The sequence below is a fragment of the Mobula birostris genome, chromosome 12 (genome assembly GCF_030028105.1).
Source record: "Mobula birostris isolate sMobBir1 chromosome 12, sMobBir1.hap1, whole genome shotgun sequence".
NCBI lineage: Eukaryota > Metazoa > Chordata > Chondrichthyes > Myliobatiformes > Myliobatidae > Mobula > Mobula birostris.
In genome coordinates this window covers 73,077,871-73,099,047 of record NC_092381.1, presented here as the reverse complement: position 1 = coordinate 73,099,047, position 21,177 = coordinate 73,077,871, and the positions used below count along the sequence as shown (strand labels likewise).

Sequence of the window (21,177 nt, the reverse complement as noted above, 5' to 3'; positions counted from 1 at the left end):
GGCAGTGCAGAGCACCTCTGTGGCCACTCCCCCTATTCCCCTCAATTATAAGTAGGCCATTTTGGATACTGTTGTGGGGGATGACCTCTCAGGGGAACGCTGCGGAGACAGGATTACTGGCACTAAGCATAGGTCCGTGGTACAGAAGGGAATGAGGGAGAAGAAGGTAGCAGTAGTGATAGGGGACTCAACAAAACAAAAAAAATATAGTGGGAAGACATAGGATTGGGAAGCTTTTAAACCCTACAGAGAGCAACTATAAGAATCATTAGGAGAGAAAAGATGAGATATGAAAACAAGCTAGCAAACAATATCAAAGTCGAAAGTAAAAGCTTTTTCAAGTATGGGGGAAGAAACAATAAGGGAGATGAGAGTGGATGTAGGACAGCTAGAAAATGAGGTCAAAGAAATAATAAAGGGGGCCAAGGAGATGGCAGATGAACTAAATGAGTACTTTCCATCATTCGTCATGGTGGAAGACACTAGCAATGTGCTAAATGTTGAAGAGTGTGAGGGAAGAGAATTGAGTGCAATTACTATTTTTAAGGAAGAAGGTGCTCAAAAAGCTGAAAGACCTAGTGGTACATAAGTCACCCGGACCAGATGAACTGTACCCTAGGGTTCTGAAAGAGGTAGCAGTAGGGATTGTAGAGGCATTAGTAATGATCTTTCAAAAACCATTGGATTCTGGCATGATGCCAGAGGACTGGAAATTGTAAATGTCACTCCACTCTAAGAGAAGAGGAAGGCAGCAGAAAGGAAATTATGGACCAGTTGCCTGACCTCAGTTGTTGGGAAGATGTTGAAGTCAATCATTGAAGGATGAGTTTATGGAGTACTTGGTGACACAGGACAAAATGGGACAAAGTCAGCATGTTTCCTTAAGGGAAAATCTTGCCTGATGAACCCACTGGAATTCTTTGAGGAGATTACAAGTAGAATAGGTAAAAGGGATGCAGTGGATGTTGTATATTTGGACCTTCAGAAGGCCTTTGACAAGGTGCCACACATGAGGCTGCTTACCAATTTAAGAACCCATGGTATTACAGGAAAGTTAATGGCACAGTTAGAGCAGTGGTCCCCAACCAGGCTAATTAATTTAATTAGCTTGTTTATTAATTAATGCTAATTTAATTAGCTTGTTTATTTCAGCTTTTTTCTTAAAGATGTGCTGGGTGCGTCCCGGCTACCACTGCACCCCTGCATGCTTCGCGGCCCGGAGGTTGGGGACCACTGGGTTAAAGCATTGACTGATTGGTAGGAGGCAGCGAGTGGGAATGAAAGGATCCTTTTCTGGTTTGCTGCCAGTGACTAGTGGTGTTTTGCAGGGGTTGGTGTTGGGAACACTTTTTTATGCTGCATGTCTGTGAGTTAGATGATGGAATAGGTGGTTTTGTTGCCAAGTTTGCAGATGATACAAAGATTGGTGGAAGGGCAGATGGTGTTGAGGAAACAGGTAGGCTGCAGCAGGACTTAGACAGATTAGGAGAATGGGCACGAGAGTGGCAAATGAAATACAAAGATGGAAAATACATGGTCATACACTTTGGTAGTGCAGATTATTTTCTAAATGGGGAGAAATTCCAAAAATCTGAGATGCAAAGGGACTTGGGAGCCCTTACGCAGAACACCCTAATGGTTAATGCAGTTAGAATCGGTGGTGAGGGAGAGAAGTGCAGTGTTAGCATTCATTTTAAAAGGTCTAGATTACAAGAGCAGGGATGTGATGCTGAGGCTTTATAAGGCACTGTTGAGGCCTCACCTTGAGTATTGTGGACAGTTTTGGGCTCCTCATCCAAGAGAAGATGTGATGGCATTGGAGAGGATCCAGAGGAGGTTCACAAGGATGATTCCAGGAATGAAAGAGTTATCATACGAGCAATGTTTAATAGCTCTGGGTATGTACTTGCTGGAATTTAGAAGGATGGGGGGGCGGGGCGGGGTTCTCACTGAAACCTCTCAAATATTGAAAGGCCTAGACAGAGTAGATATGGAAAAGATGTTTCCCGTGGGGGTGGGGGGAGGGGTGGGTGTTTAGGACAAGAGGATACAGCCTCAGGATAGAGGGGCACTATTTAAAACAGATGCAGAGAAATTTCTTCAGCCAGAGGGTGGTGGATTTGTTACCACAGGTAGCTGTGGAGGCCAGGTCATTGGATGTTTGTAAGGCAGATATTGATAGGTTCTTGATTGGACATGGCTTTCAAGAGTACGGGGAAAAGGCCAGGGAGTAGGGCTGAGGAGAGAAAAGGATCAGCCATGATAGAATGGTGGAGCAGACTCAATGGACCAAATGGCCTAATTCTGCTGCTATGCCTTAAGGTCTTATGAAAAACAATTGTCATCCAGTTAATTTTAGTTGTCTGTCCATTTCCCTTTATTGGTGCCTGACCTGCTGAGTTCCCTCCAGTGTTTTATGTGTTTTTCCAGACTCCTGCATCTGCAGTCTTCTGTCTCAGTCTACGTTGCCACCCTCTAAAACACACTGTCTTTGTTCCCCTGCCCCTCCTCAGTTCTGCAGTTTAAAATCTGTTTACTGGGTTTTCTAGTTCTGATGAAAGATCACTGATTTGAAATGTTATTTCCTATTTATCTTATCAGCAATGCTGCCTGACCCACCCATAAAATTTTGTTTTAATTAAACATCATGCCAGATTTCTCTGTGTGCAAGGTAGCCTCGTTATATCCCTCCGATCAATTTTTACTTTTTTCCTTTCCTCACAAATTTCTGAAATTGTCCCTCAATATTCTGAAATTTGAAATATTCATTACTCTTTGAGGAGGAGGAAATGAATGAGGAGCATATCAAGCTTGGATATGCTTTTACAGAGCTTCCTTGTAAAATGTTAGGTAATGTAGGAAGCAATAAGTTTTTTCTTAAACAAATTATCTCGCTTTCTGTGGTCTGAACAATGACAACAGTGTCTTAAAATAAAAGCAGGGAATTGAATGGGTAAATCTGCAATTATCGGAGGCTTTGTTAAAGTTACATCTCTAACGTTCTATGCAGTTTTGGTCTAGGTTGTATTTCAAGTCAGAGCAGTGTAAGTTTATTGTAATTATTGTCACCAGGGATTGCCTCAGGGATCTGTTCTGGGACCCTTACTCTTCGTGATTTGTATAAATGACCTGGATGAGGAAGTGGAGGGATGGGTTAGTAAGTTTGCTGATGACACAAAGATTGGAGGTGTCGTGGATAGTGTGGAGGGCTGTCAGAGGTTACAGTGGGACATTGATAGGATACAAAACTGGGCTGAGGAGTGGCAGATGGAGTTCAACCCAGATAAGTGTGAAGTGGTTCATTTTGGTAGGTCAAATATGATGGCAGAATATAGTATTAATGGTAAGACTCTCGGCAGTGTGGAGGATCAGAGGGATCTTAGGGTCTGAGTCCATAGGACACTCAAAGCAGCTGCACAGGTTGACTCTGTGGTTAAGATGGCGTACGGTATATTGGCCTTCATCAATCGTGGAACTGGATTTAGGAGCCGAGAGGTAATGTTGCAGCTATATAGGACCCTGATCAGACCACACTTGGAGTACTGTGCGCAGTTCTGGTCACCTCACTACAGAAAGGATGTGGAAGCCGTAGAAAGGGTGCAGAGGAGATTTACGAGGATGTTGCGGGGAGCATGCCTTATGAGAACAGGTTGAGTGAATTCGGCCTTTTCTCCTTGGAGCGGCGGAGGATGAGAGGTGACCTGATAGAGGTGTATAAGATGATGAGAGGCACTGATCATGTGGATAGTCAGAGGCTTTTTCCCAGGGCTGAAATTCAAAAGATTCAAAAAGATTCAAAAAACTTTATTGTCATTCTAACCATACATCAGCTCTGCAGGGCAGAATAAGACTGCGTTTCTCAGGGGCAGTGCAATCATAACATAACAAACGCAACACTAAATAATAAACATAACAATAAATAGTAAAACACAACAGCCACATGTCAGTTAAGATTATTTATAAGTGCCCAGTGCAAGTTAAAAGTGTCCAAAGCAGAGTCAGGTGGAGCAGCAATTTAGCAGTCTGACTGCCTGTGGGAGGAAGCTGTTTAGTAGCCTTGTGGTTTTAGTTTTGATGCTCCTGTAATGTTTGCCTGATGGCAGAAGAACAAACAGTTCATGGAGAGGGTGTGAGGGGTCTTTAATGATGTACCGTGTCTTTTGGAGGCATCGACTCTGAAAGAGGTCTTGGACAGAAGGTAGGAGACCCCAAAAACCTTCTCTGCTCCCCTAATCACCCTATGCAAGGATTTTTTGTCGACAGCACTGCAGCTGGAGTACCAGGTTGTGATGCAAAAGGTCAGCACACTCTCAACCACGCCTCTGTAGAATGTAGTTAAGACGTTAGTGGGGAGTGATGCTTGTTTAAGCTTCCTCAGAAAGTGCAATCTCTGCTGGGCCTATTTCACAATCCCAGTGGTGTTCCTGGACCAGGTGAGATTGTCCGAGATCTGCACCCCAAGGAACTTGATGTTTTCCACTCTCTCCACTGTGGAGCCACTGATGCTGAGGGGTGTGTGCTCAAGCCGAGACCGCCTGAAATCGACGATCATCTCCTTGGTTTTGGTGACATTAAGCATCAAGTTGTTATCCCTGCACCAGCTCTCTAGGTGTTTGACCTCTTCCCTGTACATAGTTTCATCATTTTTGCTGATGAGCCCCACCACTGTGGTATCATCTGCAAATTTAATGATCAGGTTCTCCTTGAATCTGGCTGCACAGTCATGTGTTAGCAGTGTAAACAGCAATGGGCTAAGCACACAGCCTCGTGGGGATCCAGTGCTCAGTGTGATGGAGTTAGAGATGTTCCTGCCAACTCGGACTGACTGTGGTCTCTCTGTCAAGAAATCCAGAATCCAGCGACACATGGCAGTGCTAAGGCTCTGCGGGATGATGGTATTGAACGCTGAACAGAAATCAATGTGCAGGATTCTGGCATAAGTGTCTTTGTTGTCCAAGTGAGAGAGAACTGTGTGCAGTGTGGTGGATATTGCGTCCTCCGTAGAGCGATTTCGGCAATAAGCAAACTGTAGAGGATCCAGTAATGAGGGGAGGCTGGCTGTGATATGAGGCTTGACAAGCCGTTCAAAACATTTCATCACTATGGGGGTCAGGGCAACGGGTCGGTAATCATTCAGACAGGCTACAACTGATTTCTTTGCTACAGGGATGATTGTGGAGGTTCTGAAGCATCTGGGGACAATAGCTTGACTAAGGGAGATGTTGAAAGTGGTTGCCACAAGAGGACACAGGTTTCAGGTGCTGGGGAGTGGGTACAGAGGAGATGTCAGGGGTAAGTTTTTTTACTCGAAGAGTGGTGAGTGCGTGGAATGGGCTGCCGGAAATGGTGGTGGAGGCGGATACGATAGGGTCTTTTAAGAGACTTTAGATAGGTACATGGAACTTAGTAAAATAGAGGGCTATAGGTAAGCCTAGTAATTTCTAAGATAGGGACATGTTCGGCACAACTCTGTGGGTCGAAGGGCCTGTACTGTGCTGTATGTTTTCTATATTTCTATTTGGATGAGGTCTGTCTCCTGATGTAATATCAAGCAAGGGTGTTCTATACATGTGTTTAGGAGAGCAAACAGTCTCATTAAGACAGTTATTTAAGATTCAGAAAGGGTTTATTTTCATGGGTGTATTTGTTCCAGGTAGAGATGCCATTTAATGCCCAACTCTTAACGTCTCTGAACTATGTGTTCAAAGGGCCATTTGGAAGGGAAATTGAATCAAGAATCTGTCTGCTGAAACCCATAGTACGGAATTGGCAAGGACAGCAGATATTCTACCTTGAAGGGCATTAATGAAGTAATTTTTTTGATGACAATGTAGTTTCATTATTGTCATATGCAAGCTGTTTGGTTATAGTGAATTAGGACAGTGGTTCTCAATGGGGGCTATTTGCCCCCCCCCCCCCAGGGCCATGTCTGTTTGTAGGGACCACAATAAAAGAACAAGAAACTGGCAGCCACAGGAGTATCTGAATGGGCCATGATAAGTTTACTGTTTTAATGAAATATTAGTAAAATATAAAAATAAAAAAGTAATATGTAATTTAATTGAAACCTTTAATGAAATGAATGGGAAAATATGCTAGATGATGCAAATGAAGCAGCAAACAATTTTGTGTTTGTGTGTGCGTGCTCACACACTCATGAGTGGGGTGGGGGGGGAGAGGGGTTTGGTGCGGCACATCAATCGTTTTCTCTGCTCCTGCTTGATTACCATTCACACTCTGCAGGGGAGCCCACAGGACCCTGCTCCACATCCCCAAATCACAAACTGCAGATTGGGCAGGGTTGTCTACATCAAGGCTAATACTGACTGTACAGCAAGAGGCTGGTTCTTTTTGCTTTTCACTGACCTGTGTGTATTGTAATACTTAAAATATGACATGATGGCTGCAAATGAAGAAGACCTTGAATGGCTGCTTATGTTTTGTAAATCCAAAACACAAAACTAATTGAAAGAAAAACTTGGAGACCTGTACAAGCATGTACTTTTGACAATCCTGCATCACTCTCATCAGATTTTTCAACAACATCATGCAGATTAGTGCTCTTTTTGAAAGTTCAATGAAACTTTTTATCTCTTTCTCTTCCCTGTTCAGTCTATTTATTTTTGTTTGGCCAGGCAAGTTTCTGTTTAGATGTTGCAATTTTGTTCACGCTCACTTTCATTCCTGACTGTAACTCAATTGCATTGCCTGCTGTTTCCATTGCTTTTTTCATAGTCATAGTCATACTTTGTTGATCCCGGGGGAAATTGATTACAGTTGCACCATAAATAGTAAATAGTAATAGACCCATAAATAATTAATAGTTAAGTAGTTTAAAATGTAAGTTGTACCTCTTTAAAATAGGAGCCATTTAATGCTTTTTTGTGGGATTCCACAAACTATGATTTCTTAGTACAGGTTACCCCCGCTATCCAAAAGTAGAGCATTCCTATGAAACCGTTCGTAAGCGGAAATGGCGTAAAGCGAAGAAGCAATTACCATTAATTTATATAGGAAAATTTTTTGAGTGTTCCCAGACCCAAAAAATAACCTGCCAAATCATACCAAATAGCACATAAAACCTAAAATAACACTAACATATAGTAAAAGCAGGAATGATATGATAAATACACAGCCTATATAAAGTAGAAATAATGTATGTACGGTGTAGTTTCACTTAACAGAATCGGGAAGATTTAGCCAAAACCAATTTGTAGAAAAAAATCAGCATATACATGCATGCGCACACACCTGCCCGCGCGAGGCTTCATGGTCATGGTGGTCTTTCTCGGGGTAAACACAAGTTTAAAGTGGGCATCTTTTTTCATAAAAGCGAAAATCCTCTTTCGGTTAGCGAAAACAGGTACTAATGTAGGTCTTTCGTAAAAGTGAAGTGCGTAAAGTGAGGTGCGTAAAGCGAACGTTTGTAAAGCGGGGAACACTATCACTAAGCTGACAATGCTCAGACAATCTATTCAATTCAGCCACGTATGCTAAAATGGACCTCCCTTCCTTTTGATTCTGTTGATGAAACATGAAGCATTCTGAACCTAACAATGGCTTCAGTTGTAGGTGTTCCTACATTACTTTCATGAAGCTCATTTCAGCTGCTTTGGTTGAGCAGTTAAACTTCTGAGCAAACTATGTTCTTCCACCCAATGCAGTGTGCAAAACTAGCAGTTATTTCTTATTAAAGCAACACACATCAAAGTTGCTGGTGAACGCAGCAGGCCAAGCAGCATCTGTAGGAAGAGGTGCAGTCGACGTTTCAGGCCGAGACCCTTCGTCAGGACTAACTGAAGGAAGTAAGGGATTTGAAAGTTGGAGGAGGAGGGTGAGATCCAAAATGATAGGAGAAGACAGGAGGGGGAGAGATAGAGCCAAGAGCTGGACAGGTGATAGGCAAAAGGGGATACGAGAGGATCATGGGACAGGAGGTCCGGGAAGAAAGACGGGGGGGGGGGTGGACCCAGAGGATGGGCAAGAGGTATATTCAGAGGGACAGTCTACTCCTATCATTTTGTCTTCTATCATTCCTATCTGTCTTCTCCCATCATTTTGGATCTCCCCCTCCCCCTCCAACTTTCAAATCCCTTACTCTTCCTTCAGTTAGTCCTGATGAAGGGTCTCGGCCTGAAACGTCGACTGCACCTCTTCCTACAGATACTGCTTGGCCTGCTGCGTTCACCAGCAACTTTGATGTGTGTTGCTTGAATTTCCAGCATCTGCAGTATTCCTGTTGTTTTAGTTATTTCTTATTGGCTATTTCATTTGCTTCAAAATACTGCTCCATTTGCTCAGTATACAATATCCAACTATCTGTTATGCAATTGAATGTGTCTATCTTTCCATTTTTGCCATTTTAAATTTATGATTATCAATCACTTTTTAAAATTCTAACATCTTGCTGCACTTCTACAGGTAGGTAGTTGACTTGAATTTGCTTAAAACTTCCTCATCATCACTTATGTTTTGTAACTCCAAAACGTAAAACTAATTGAAAGAAAAGCATGGGGAGACCAGGACGTGCATGTACTTTTTTTATGCTTTAAGCGAAGCACACTGTTTTGATGTGGCTTGATGATGTATGCCATTCGTGTACTTTTACATATAACTCACAATGCATTATGTAAACAACAAAGTAAGCTTAATCAAACAATATGTTAGCACTGTGATAAGAATACACATAGATTAAGATGTAGCTGTCCTGTGCTGGCACCAGTGGGATCAGCAGTTGGTCTGCCACCTGTCTTCAGGAGAGAGAGATAAGGAAAACAATGGAGCAGCATTTGGAGATGTTAATGAAGGGGAAGGAGAGCTGTCAAGATCGGCTCCCCCTTTGAACCCTGAACTGTTTGAAGTGATGGACAGGCGATACCCCAGCAGGGGGATAAAAAGGGACAGGTTCGCTAAGGCAGCACACACATGACACCCGAGGTAACAAGACCCTGGAAGCGGTGCATCTCTCACAAGTCGGTGGGAAGTACCGGGCCATAGACGCACAGGGTGGAAAGGCACGACTGGCGGGAACCTGGTGTGTGTCCACCCTTGCCTGGGTGCCAGGTTCACCGCAGGGAAGCGATCGTATCTGGAAACGGAGGGGTCACGGTCGGTGACCTCAGATGACATCACAAGGGACTCGCCCGAAAGCTGACTGTGAAGGTCTGTGTGGAAGCCTTGAATATTCATTCGTTTTGCTCTCTCTCTCCTTCCCCACACTGTCCATCGCCACCGCAGCGATTACTGCGAACTGAACTGAACTAAATTGAACTGAACTTTGCGTCACTTTGAAACTGGTCATTTACCCCTAGACAACGATAGAGCTTGATTGATCCTGTTATCTGAATTCTGTGTACATGTATGTTTATCATTGCTGAACTGTTGCATTCATTATCCTTTTGATTAGAGTACTGTGTTGCTTGTTTCCTTAATAAAACTTTCTTAGTTCTAGTAATCCAGACTCCAACTGAGTGATCCATTTCTGCTGGTTTGGCAACCCAGTTACGGGGTACGTAACAGCACTCACACAAAATGCTGGTGGAACACAGCAGGTCAGGCAGCATCTACAGGAATAAGTACAGTCGACGTCTCAGCCTGAAACGTCGACTGTACTTATTCCTATAGATGCTGCCTGGCCTGCTGCGTTCCACCAGCATTTTGTGTGTGTTGCTTGAATTTCCAGCATCTGCGGATTTCCTCGTGAATATGTTAGCACTATTGCTTAGATATTACTGAAATATTAAATATACAACACTACTAATGCATACAGAAGATTATCAAAAGATATTGTCTTCATTGCTTTGTTGTACTTTGGTATAGTATTGCAGCATTTCTAAGTGATAAGCAGCTTGGAGAAAAAATTGTCACTGCAAAGTCTGACATTTTACCAGTCAGAGTCATGAAACAGTTACAAGAAAAAAAACTACAATCTCATATCACGCAGCAAGGGTATTACTGCTTTCCTGGGAAAACTCACTTTTCAGCAGCAATATTGGAAGTTCTGAGTTTATGCAATTTCCTTCACTGGCCACTCTTAAAGCAGAATTGCAAGATGATGATCTGATTGTAGTATTATTATAATAATAAGTACTTTATTGATCCTGAGTTGGAAATGATTTCATTTGAAACAACTCCACACTAATATGGAATTTTGGTTCCGATTCCTGCTGGAATTGCATATTCCAGATTGTTGGTAGATTCATTTAGGGTGAATGTGTGTAATGTTGACACTACGTTGCAAGAAAGTCTTATTGAGCTGCAGAGTGATATAACAGCTCAAGCAAAACTCAAATGCAGCAAGTAAAATTTCTGGGTAACTTATGATATTCAAAGTAAGTTTCCAGAGTCTGGGTCTGGGAGAAAGCGGATTTGTTTTTAGTTGGATTTCCCACCTCTTATCCAGTTGGATGTGGTTTTAGTCAAGCTCTTCGTCTGCTACCAAAAGCTCATAATTGTCTTCATGTTGTGAAAAGAGGTGATCTTCGATTATGTTTATCCAAGTTGCAACTAGTTATTCAAAAACTCACGTTTGCATCAGACACCAGGACTTATAAATGTACTATAAATTAAATTATCCTATTCAGAGCTTTGAAATAGCTTTATTTTTTTCATATACACCTGTAATGTATTTAACATTTAGTATTTATAACATATTAAAACAAATGTTGACTGTATATTAGAATAATTAGAACAGTTGACAAAAAAAATTAACAACTAATAGTGGCTATGGAAGGTGTAGATCTCTCTCTCACACACTCTGACACTCTCACTCACATTTTTTTATATATATACCCAATTTGTGTACCTGCTCATTTCATGTACTGCGCAACTTCCTTTCCCCATTCTTTTATGAATAGGGCTTCTTATAATGTCAAACACTAAACCAAGATGAAACAAATATATGAATTGCAGAGCTCCACAGAAATATAGTGATAGCTAAGACATTAACAAGATTATAGCCTATCACTACATTACAGTGTATAACTGGTACAATAAAACATATACTTAATAATATGACAAAGTATTGCACAGTTGCACTCACTAATTATCATAAAATATAATTACCAAGCAAGTAAAGAAAAAGACGGTAATCATGTATTTTACCAATTTAAAAGTAATTACCTACTTACCAAATGCCACCAATGAGAAGTTTCACACTCTCCACAAAGGGTCAGGCGTAATATGTGTTCATGAATCTGAAGCAACTCTTGTCCTGGTGTCACCTGCTGCTCTGTGGTTCCGCAGCCATGATGTGAACTACAGAAGGTCCATGTAGTTTAACAAACGTAAGTGCTGATACATGACTTATGAGAATTCTTGAGCTTGTTGTTGTTATCAAGTTCATGTGACTGAATCCTTGCTCACACTTGGTGGTACTAATAGGAATAACTTGTGAACAGCTCAGTAATGGGCGTAAATCTTGGGGGATCCGGTGTCCACAATCCTCCACGTAATCTCTGAAGGCATTTATTACAGAGGAAGAAGAAAGCTTAACCCTCTTATGAGAGATGATATTGCAGCTTCTCCATAATTAGGCAGTATTTCAGCAGGGCAGATATTTTTATCAAGGACACACATTTCATTTAGCAGGGATTCATACATACTTTGAGGTTTAGAAGTTTGAGAACCTTTCAAGGATGTTGCCATGAACATATGGTGCTGCAAATTGTTTATAAGACTAGTAAGAAACTGTAGATAATTAATGGAGACAATTTTGTTGTTGCTTGTTAAGGTAATTTCTCCAAACTTCCCCTTTTCAACTGCCTCTTGAGCTTCTAATTTTTGTACCAGGTTGCTCTTTCAGTCCATGCAGTGATCTTATGCTCCACTGGATCAGTTTGTCTACATAAACAATCGTAGTAGTGCATTTCTGTAAACACTCTGACAATAAACCAAGTTCATACAACGTGTCATACATTAGAGCTAAGTCCAATAGAAACTGTTTTGAAGAGAGTCTTTTCAACAGATCTTCATAGGTTTTTCTGTCACTCCCAGATCTTGTTTCATCCTTCATTGCTTTTTCAAAATGAAAATACAGTGCTTCATAATTTTGCCACTCTGCTGAAACTGTTCAAAATGAGCTAGCTACCCACCTGGTGCCCAGAACACGGCCTATTTTGCAAATTTGTTGTTCTAGTTGAGAGACATATTCAGACAATTCCTTTTGATTTAGAGGTGATCTACTATAAACAGAGTACAATTTGTCCATAAATGATTGAAAATGATTTATTCCATGACCTTCTCTCACCGAATCACCTACTGCAAGTCTAATCTGTGATTAAGACAGTGCCAAATTATCACATCAGCGTAATGTTCCTTGAGAATTGTAGCAACACCAGATTTGACACCAAGCATTACGCTCGCCCCATCACTAGCAAATGCTACGAGGTTCTGTTTCAAGTAAGAGTCATCAAACCCATGGTTGTTGAGACAGTTCAATAGATGCTTAGCAATAGTTGCAGCTTTCTGATCAGGCAGTTCAATTAGATCTGAAAACATAAAATGGGGATCATCTTCCTTATCACTTTAACATTTCAAATAAACTATTAGGGTGGTCTTAATGCTCAGGCTTGTTGATTCATCAGTGAGAACAGAAAATTTGCCATTTATCTGCTTGATATGCTGGCAAATTTTCTTTTTCATATTAACGGCTATGTGATTAATTATCTGTGTAGCACTAGTGCGGGAATGCAGTCCAATTCCAATGTCAATATCTTTTTTTTTGAAGTTCCAATAACCCAAAGTGATCAGAGTCTGTCATTCTGAACTAAGTAATATGCAGAACAAAAAATTTACCAAGTTGCCTTTAGATGTGAAGCATTCATGGTGTCACATAATTTTCCAAGAGCATCTTCACTAGCTATATTTTCAACACTTAGAGCAGCAGTGTGAGCTTTTGATAGTTTGTGATCAACAGTATTTTTTCTGAGAGACTTCAAGCGTGTACTTTGATCGGCTCCATAATAGGATACTTGGTACATCTGCCATGCCGATTCTCCCGTGATCTTTAAGTTCTTGAGGCTGTAGCACTTTACAAAGCTAGCCAGCCGTCCCTTACTTGCCTTAAGCTCCTTCCTCTTGCTCTCCTCAGCCCCCTTACAGTCGTGCTCAAAGAGGCTAAGTGCTTTTTCACGCATAATTTTGCCATGAACAGGGATATGCTTCTGTGACATGTCCTCTAACTTAATGCTTTCTCAGTCTTTGCAAGCACTTTATCATGAACCAGAGAGACCATTTTTGCCGTTGTAGGGGTAGCACTAACACTTCCACGAATTTCGGCTTCTTTCTGCTTTATTGTGCGAATGCTCGGTTCGTTTTTACCAACTTACGGCCCACCTCGGCAAGCAACATGCCACTTTTCAAAGGATCTAAGATTTTTATTTTCTCGGTGAATGATGCTCAAACAATGAGTGCTGGAGAGAGACTGTGAGATGGCGGGAGGCTACAGCAGTGTATGCTGGGGCAATGGGTTGAGCGAGCAGGAATTTCACAAAACAGTCACAGCTCCAGGATTTCACTAAAAACGATCGAATATCCTAATATTATTAGTGGTATTTTCCCCATCAGCCTCCACCCCCTCTCCCCAATCCCTGCTTCCGTAAAGTTCCCTCTATTTAATATGCGGTCGCTGTTAAATTCCCCGCCTGTTTATTTTGACTTTTTTTTACAGAGGTGCTGGAGTGGGGCTCCGGTGAGCTCCGGCAGCACTGCACCCCTGTCTGGTCCTAACCAATAAAAGGCTGACTTTATATATAATTTCCTTGTATTTAAATGTATGCGCAATTTCTAAATATTTCATTCTGTTTCAGGCTTTACCACTATTCTAATTTTTATTTTGTATTTTGCTTAATGTTTTAAGAAAGTAAGTGAAATGTTTCTTTTCATTTTTGTTGGATACAAATTATCTTCTTACACTGGTTCCTTTACAGGAACAGGCATCAGGGAAAAAAAAACTTGCCAAAGCTCTAAATGACAGCTTCCTTCAGAGCAACAAAGTACTGTGGCATCACCATTAATAAATGTTAAGTCAATTTCCCAAACCTTGATTTATTTTTAAAAAGCACAAACCTGAAGACAATATGAATTTAAAAAGTGCTTCATATTAACTTACCTGTAAATATATCAGCAAATGATTTAAAATTCTCGGAATTTCACTTTGTATCCATTTGTCACGTGATCATCAAAGACAAAACAATGCAGTACAACTAATGAAAGGTAATCTACCTGAAATGTAAATGTTTTTCTTTCTGTAGCTGCTGCTTGATCTGAATGCTTGCAGCATTTGTATTTATTTTTACAACTTGATAGTTACTTTATAATACTGCAGTCTGGCTAATGGATGCATGTACTGGACTGGAAGTTTGAAAGTTGCATGGTCAAAGGAGTGTTATATACCCTGAGAACTGCAGGATTTTGCTTTTAACAGGTAATACTTTATACTTTATAGTCGCCAAACAATTGGTACAATCATCACAGCGATATTTGATTCTGCGCTTCACACTCCCTGGATTACAAATATTAAATATTATAAATATTTAAAATAGTTAAAATTAGTAAATATTAAAATTTAAATTATAAATCATAAATAGAAAATAGAAAAATGGGAAGTAAGGTAGTGCAAAAAAAAACTAAGCGGCAGGTCCGGATATTTGGAGAATATAATAGGAGAAACTTTCAATCATAGTAACAGTCCAATAGTCAGAGTACTGAATTTTCTCCCTGCATCTTTGACTTAAAACATATTTAAATAAATAGATGTCCAGCCGGATATCATTTAGCTATCCCTGCAGTGAAATTGAAGATTTAAATTAGGACATGTTTGACCAAATGCCCTTCCTGAGCTGCACTAACCTTATTTACTCTTTCTGGTTTGCTTTGAGATCTTTAATATTAGTATCTAAACATATTGGAAAGATTTTCTGTTAAGAACTCAAGTCCAAAGCTAAACATCAATTGAAATATGTTTCTTTTTAACTTTGCAGGAAAGTGAGAATAAAATATGGAGTGCAATTTGAAATATATTTCGCTGGGAGTTTTAGTATTTCAGACAACCAGTCTTGTTTTGACTATGCGTTACTCACGGACTTTCAAAGAAGAAGGACCCCGTTACCTAGCTTCAACTGCAGTGGTCATTGCTGAGATGATGAAGATTGCAGCATGTCTTCTATTAGTTTTTAAAGATGCTAGTATGTACACTACTTTAGAATCCTCTCTTGTTTAAAGTTGTGAGAAATCTTTATTTAACCATTGTGAATGAGATGACACAATAGAATGTCATTTGTAAATGCTGATGTGATTTTGAAAGCAACACACACAACGTGCTGGAGGAACCCAGCAGGCCAGGCAACATCTATGGAAAAGAGTAAACAGTCAACGTTTGGGGCTGAGACCCTTCATCAGTGTCCTTTTCCATAGATGCTGCCTGGCCTGCTGAGTTCTTCCAGCATTTTGTTTTTTTTGTGTGTGTGTATACGCGTGTGTGCGCGCGGCTTGGGTTTCTAGTATCTGCAGACTTTCTCTTGGTTGTGATGCAAACTTTCAAAGTAAGTTGTTTTCTTTAACTGAATGTCAGCTATCCCAATAAATAGGTTTTAGGAGAGCAGAGTGAATATAAAAAAAAATTCCACTTGAATTGCCAATTCTAGATGGTGAAAGCTGTGAACTCTACTCATTTATGCAGTGCTTTGAAAAAGTATTCAGCCCTCATGACTATTTTCACATTTTACTGGCTCATTTTCTGAATTTAAAATATGTTGAAGTAGGGTTTTTAGAGTTAATCTACAAAACATTGTGCATAATGTCAAATCAAAAGAGATTCCAAAACATGTCAGCAACTAAAAATTAAAAACCAAAATTGTGAGGCCAAAACAGTGTTCATCCCCTTTGTAATTACCACACCAACTTTCCTCAGGTACAATACTGTTTATTACCTTACCAACTCACCCAAGTTGTTGATATAGAAAATTGGAGCATCACTGTCTTCAATGAATTCATAGGAATAAATACCCCTTCTCTCTAAGGTCCAATGATACTGTAGAATTTCAACAGACCAAGCCAACTTAAGATAAAAGAGCATTCAAGACAAGTCAAGGAAATAATATTAGAGAGGTGCAAATCTGAGCAAGCATACAAGTCTATCTCAAAGGCACTAACATACCTCTGAGCTCAGCGCAGTACATGGTGGAAGTGGGGGGAAAAAAATATGAAACCATCGCCACACTGACTAGGTCAGGCAGCCCCTCCAAAACTAGTTGCTGGAGAATGGCACATGTAAGAGAGGCTGCTGTGGCACCAACAGTCACTCTGCGTGAGCTGTAGAAGTCCATGGCTGCAACGGGAGATGAAGTTCATGGCTGCACAGTCTCTAAGGCCTTGCACAAAATGGATATTTATGGAAAAAGTGGCAAGGAAGGTCCCCTGGCTAACAAAGCAAAAGCATCATTTAGAAAACGCTGTAAAAATGTGGAAAAAGGTCTTGTGGTCAAATGAAACTAAAGTGGAACTCGTTGGCTTTGAGACTAAGTGGTACATGTGACGTAGATCTGATAGCAGTGCATCTGCTAGTTAAAACCATCCCTACTGCAAAGTCTGGTGAAGGTAGCAACATGCTGTGGGAATGCTTTTCAGCAGTAGGGACTGGAAATCTGGCCAGGGTTAATGGGAAGACAAATGCTGCAAAGTACTAAGAGATCCTGGATTGAAAACCTGCTCACCTCTGCCAGAAAGCTTAAACTGGGGGGGGGGGGGCTCACTTTCAGCAGAACAACAACCCAAAGCACGCTGCCAGAGCAACCATGGAGTGGCTTCAAATGAAGAAAATTTGATGTCCTTAAGTGCCCCAGTCAGAACCCGATCGAACATCTCTGGTAAAACTTCAAGATTGCTGTCTGCCACAGCTTGTCAACTAACCTAGCACAGCTTGAGCAATTTAGCAGGAGAAAAATGCAAATTTTGCTCCATCACATTGTGCAAAGTTGAGAGACTTATCCAAAAAGACTACTTATTGTAATAGCTGCGAGAGGTGGTTCAACTCAGTTCTGAGCAAAGGGGGATAAATATTTTTGAACTACTGACACTTCATTTTTTTAATGTTTAGTTTTTCATGCTTTACTACTTCCCTGTTTTTTTTTTGGCCGGGGGGTCTCTACTGTGAAAAGAGCATGTGATTCACAAATAAAAGTTCTCAGTTAAGTTGATCAAAATCCCTCATCTTATACGAACAAAAGGTTGGGGCTGAATACTTTTTCAAGGCATCATATGTTTTCTGCTTTGATGGAACCTTTAATCTCAACGCTTTATCCATTTGTTCACTATTTTAATATGTAAATTGAAGGAAAATGATAAAAGTAATCCATGATTCAGAAATGAGAATATGAATTTAACAAAGAAAGGAAAACTAATAAAGCATCTGCTGTATAAACGCATAATTGAATTTAGTTAATCACTTTCATTTTCCATTTTCTAGTGCTAAGATTTGTGCATTTTGATCAGTAAACTGCAGTTTTATAATTTTGTGCTTATTTTTCTCAGGTTATAGCATTCAAGAATTGCGTAGAGTATTACAAGACGAAATTATTAACAAACCAATGGAGACATTAAAACTTGCCATTCCTTCTGGAATATACACCCTTCAGAACAATCTCCTTTATATAGCATTATCCAATTTAGATGCAGCTACTTATCAGGTATAATAGTCTTTTTTTTGTTTTCAGGCACTACAGTTTTTCTCCTGTTATAGCCCTAACTTAAGGAATTTTGGTAGTGTATAAAGGCATGTCTTTGTGGATGAAAATATTTTACTTTTTTTTAACTGTTCTTTGAAATTTCTCACGGGCTGCATCTTTCCAAGATAAAAATTATATTGCAAGGTAGTTAACTGCATGTTAGCTATTTGAATATGGAAACAAATTGAAACTTTTTAGCAAGACATGGCAAGTAACAGAATTTTAGAGGTGTGTCATTTACTATTCAGCACTATCAGCTTGCGATTGTACAGTACTTTTAACTTAGTAAAATATTGAGGTGCTTCATTAAGAAGTGACATTTGACATTACTGCATAAGATGTTAGGGAAGATAAGAGCTAAGTTTAAGGATGGCCTCCCAAGAAGGTGGGGAGGATTAAAGGAAAAGTAGTAGGGTGAGAGAGAAAAGGGGCAATGATTTCTGGAGAGAATTCCTGAGCTTAGATCTTGGTTATTTATAGCCTAGCAGTGATGAAGCAGCTTAAAACTGGGGATGTGCAAGGATACAAGATTGAAAAATTTCAGGGATCTGAGGGATTTTGGGGTGAATGAAGTCGAAGGATGAAGTCACAGTGATTTGAATACGAAGAAGAGAATTCTTAAATGAAGGCACTGATGTAAATCCAGTATAATTTTGCATTATTTTATGTGTCCAGAATAGATTTGATACAGAAAAGCATTGTTCCCTCAGTTGACATGTAGGCAGATATTGGAACTGAAGTTTTTTTGGGAATGATTTGTAGATAGACTAATTAATTTATCCATACATATACAGTAAAGCTTACTTGGCAACATGTGGGTCTTTGAAAAGATGAATGGCCATATCTGAATAATGAATATAAATGTAGAGTGGATTTATGGATACTTTTAAGTAACTCTGTTATAATATTTTCCCCCCTCTTATACAGGTTACTTATCAGCTTAAAGTCCTCACCACAGCTTTCTTTTCTGTGACAATGCTTAGAAAAAACTTGAGTGTTTATCAGTGGCTCTCGCTTTTGACATTAATGGCTGGTGTTACACTTGTTCAGGTATGTGTAATGAAAAAAGGTTTTCTAATTTATAAATAATTATAAAATTTTAATTTGTATGCATGAGCTATCAGCGGCAATTCAAATTTCAAAGGATTTGTTTCATTTCAGTCTAATGCTCTGCATTTCATTTTATGTATTTTAAAAGGTATGCAGATATACAATAAAGAATTTGTCTTAAAACCATAGATATTATGTATATGGAAATTTTATGAAGAGCTGCTAATTTTGTTTCAAGCTTACTCTTACTGTATGGAACTGGAAGATAGGTTAGAATGCATACACAATTCATGTGAGGTATTCGACAAATGTTTGTAGCTAAAGCTTTCTTTGCTTTGAGTTTTTATGGCATACCAAACCTTTGTGACTTAGCTTTGGTTTTCTTTTTTTTTGTATGTACTGATTATTTGAGCAGGTTAAAGCTGCACATCAAGATTATGAATCTACTCAATGGGTTTGGGTGAGATTGTATGGGCTGAAGCTATGCCACTATTAAAGGATCCTTTCAGGCAAGAATTCTTGATATGACTCTTGCACACTTTCGCTACTAGATCTAGACTTAGTTTTTTTGGAGATGTCAGTATATCAACATGCGATTGAGTGTCTCCCTTTGTATGTTTTAGAATATAATATTGCTTTTTTTTAGGTGGGGATCTTAGCACTGGAATAAGACATTGAGACATTTGGTTAAAGACTGAATCATTTACAAGTTTCCAATGAATGTAGACTCCTGGTACAAGTTAAATATTATACTGATCTTTGTACTCGTCTGTGTTGTCACCATATGCAAAGTGAGAAGTCACTGAATAGTATGGTAAAAGCTGGGTGAGAGTTGGTTGCCATTTCGCATGAACTAAATGTCTTTTGGGGATATTGCTAACAATCCAAGTTGATCAGCTGTGTGGTATATCTGGAACTGTTACATCAGCATTCTTTTTATGGTAGACATTGAATCTCAGGCATCATGCAAGTATTCTGTTATATGCTGTCTACCCCCTGAAAGTTTGCAGGATGTATAGGCTGAGGAAATGCAGGAGGTTGGGTGGCTAGGTAAATCCATCGCTTGTTGCATTCCCTTGAGGGACATTCATATAATTGCCTTCATTGATCTTTCCTGCTGACTGGTACTGGATGTTAGCAGTATAATTTAAACTATAGCTACTTCGTTAGTAGAAATCCTAAAAGATGATGTGAGATACCCACTTGACAAAGGTTTAAAGTAAATTTATTATCAAAATGCATGTGGCCATTTACAACTCTGAGATTCGTTTTCTTATGGGCATACTCAATAAATCTGTAATAGAGTAATAACCATAAAATAATCAATCAATGATGGGGCAAGTGAAGTTTCCTCCTTTGGTTCAGCTTGATGGTTGAGGTGTCATAACTGTTCATGAACCTGCTTGTGTGAGTCCTGAGGCTCCTGTACCCACTTCCTGACGCTGCTTTCCTGCGAAAAAGCTTTGTGTAGATGTGCTCAGCGGTGGGGAGGGCTTTACTTGTGATGGACTGGGTCTAATCCACTGCTTTTTGTAAGATTTTCCATTCAAGGACATTGGTGTTTCCATACCAGTTGTGAAGCAACCAGTCAATATATTCCCTACAGAAGTTTGCCAGAGTTGTAGACGTCATGACAAATCTTCACAACCTCCAAAGGAAGTGGAGGCACTGCCGTGCTTTCTTCATAAATGCATTTGTGTGCCAGGTCCAGGATTGTAGAAAATAATAACACACAGGAATTTAAAGTTGCTGATCCTCTCTACCTCTGATCCCTTATTGAGGACTGGTTCATGGACATTTTGTTTCCTCGGCCTGAAATCAATAATCAGCTCCTTGGTCTTGCTGACAATTGAGTAAGAGGTTGTTGTTATGGCACCACTCAGCAAGGTTTTCAATCTCCCTTCTATATGCTGATTCATCACTATCTTTGATTCAGCCTATGACAGTGGCATCATCAAACTTGAATATGGCATTGAAGCTGTGCTTAGCCATGCAGTCATAACTATAAAGCCAGTAGAGCGGGGGCTAAGCACACAGCTACACCTGTGCTGATGAAAATTGTGGAGATGTTGTCAATCTGAGCTGCCCTGGGGTCTGCAAGTGAGGAAATAATACCTCCTTGTGCAATTAGATACTAAGACCAAGGTCTTGAAGCTTGTTGATTAGTTTTGAGTGGTTGATAGTATTGAATCCTAGCTGTAATCGATTTTTAAAAAAAGTATCATGATGCATGCATCTTTGTTGCACAGATGTTCAAGGGTTGAGTGAAGAGCCAATGAAATGGCATCTGCTGCGGACCTGTTGCTCTGGTAGGCAAATTGGAACAGATCAAAGTCACTTCCCAGGCAGGAATTGGTATGTTTCATCACCAACCTCTCAAAACCCTTCATCACTATGGTTATAA

General features: G+C 40.0%; 1 protein-coding gene across 5 annotated transcripts in view; it reads left to right on the top strand.

The window, feature by feature from the left end:
- The window catches only part of LOC140206049 (UDP-N-acetylglucosamine transporter-like), a 71,810-nt gene that overhangs the window by 21,781 nt on the left and 28,852 nt on the right, over positions 1 to 21,177 (top strand). For 4 of the 5 annotated variants that reach the window (XM_072274120.1, XM_072274121.1, XM_072274119.1 and 1 more), the window contains exons 2-4: positions 14,982 to 15,185; positions 17,530 to 17,684; positions 18,651 to 18,773. In XM_072274120.1, coding sequence (XP_072130221.1) covers positions 14,999 to 15,185; positions 17,530 to 17,684; positions 18,651 to 18,773 — 465 coding nt within the window. In that variant the 5' untranslated portion in view covers positions 14,982 to 14,998. Of the gene's footprint in view, positions 1 to 14,151; positions 14,215 to 14,981; positions 15,186 to 17,529; positions 17,685 to 18,650; positions 18,774 to 21,177 lie in introns of those variants that run through there. The other variant, XM_072274122.1, reaches the window with a different exon arrangement.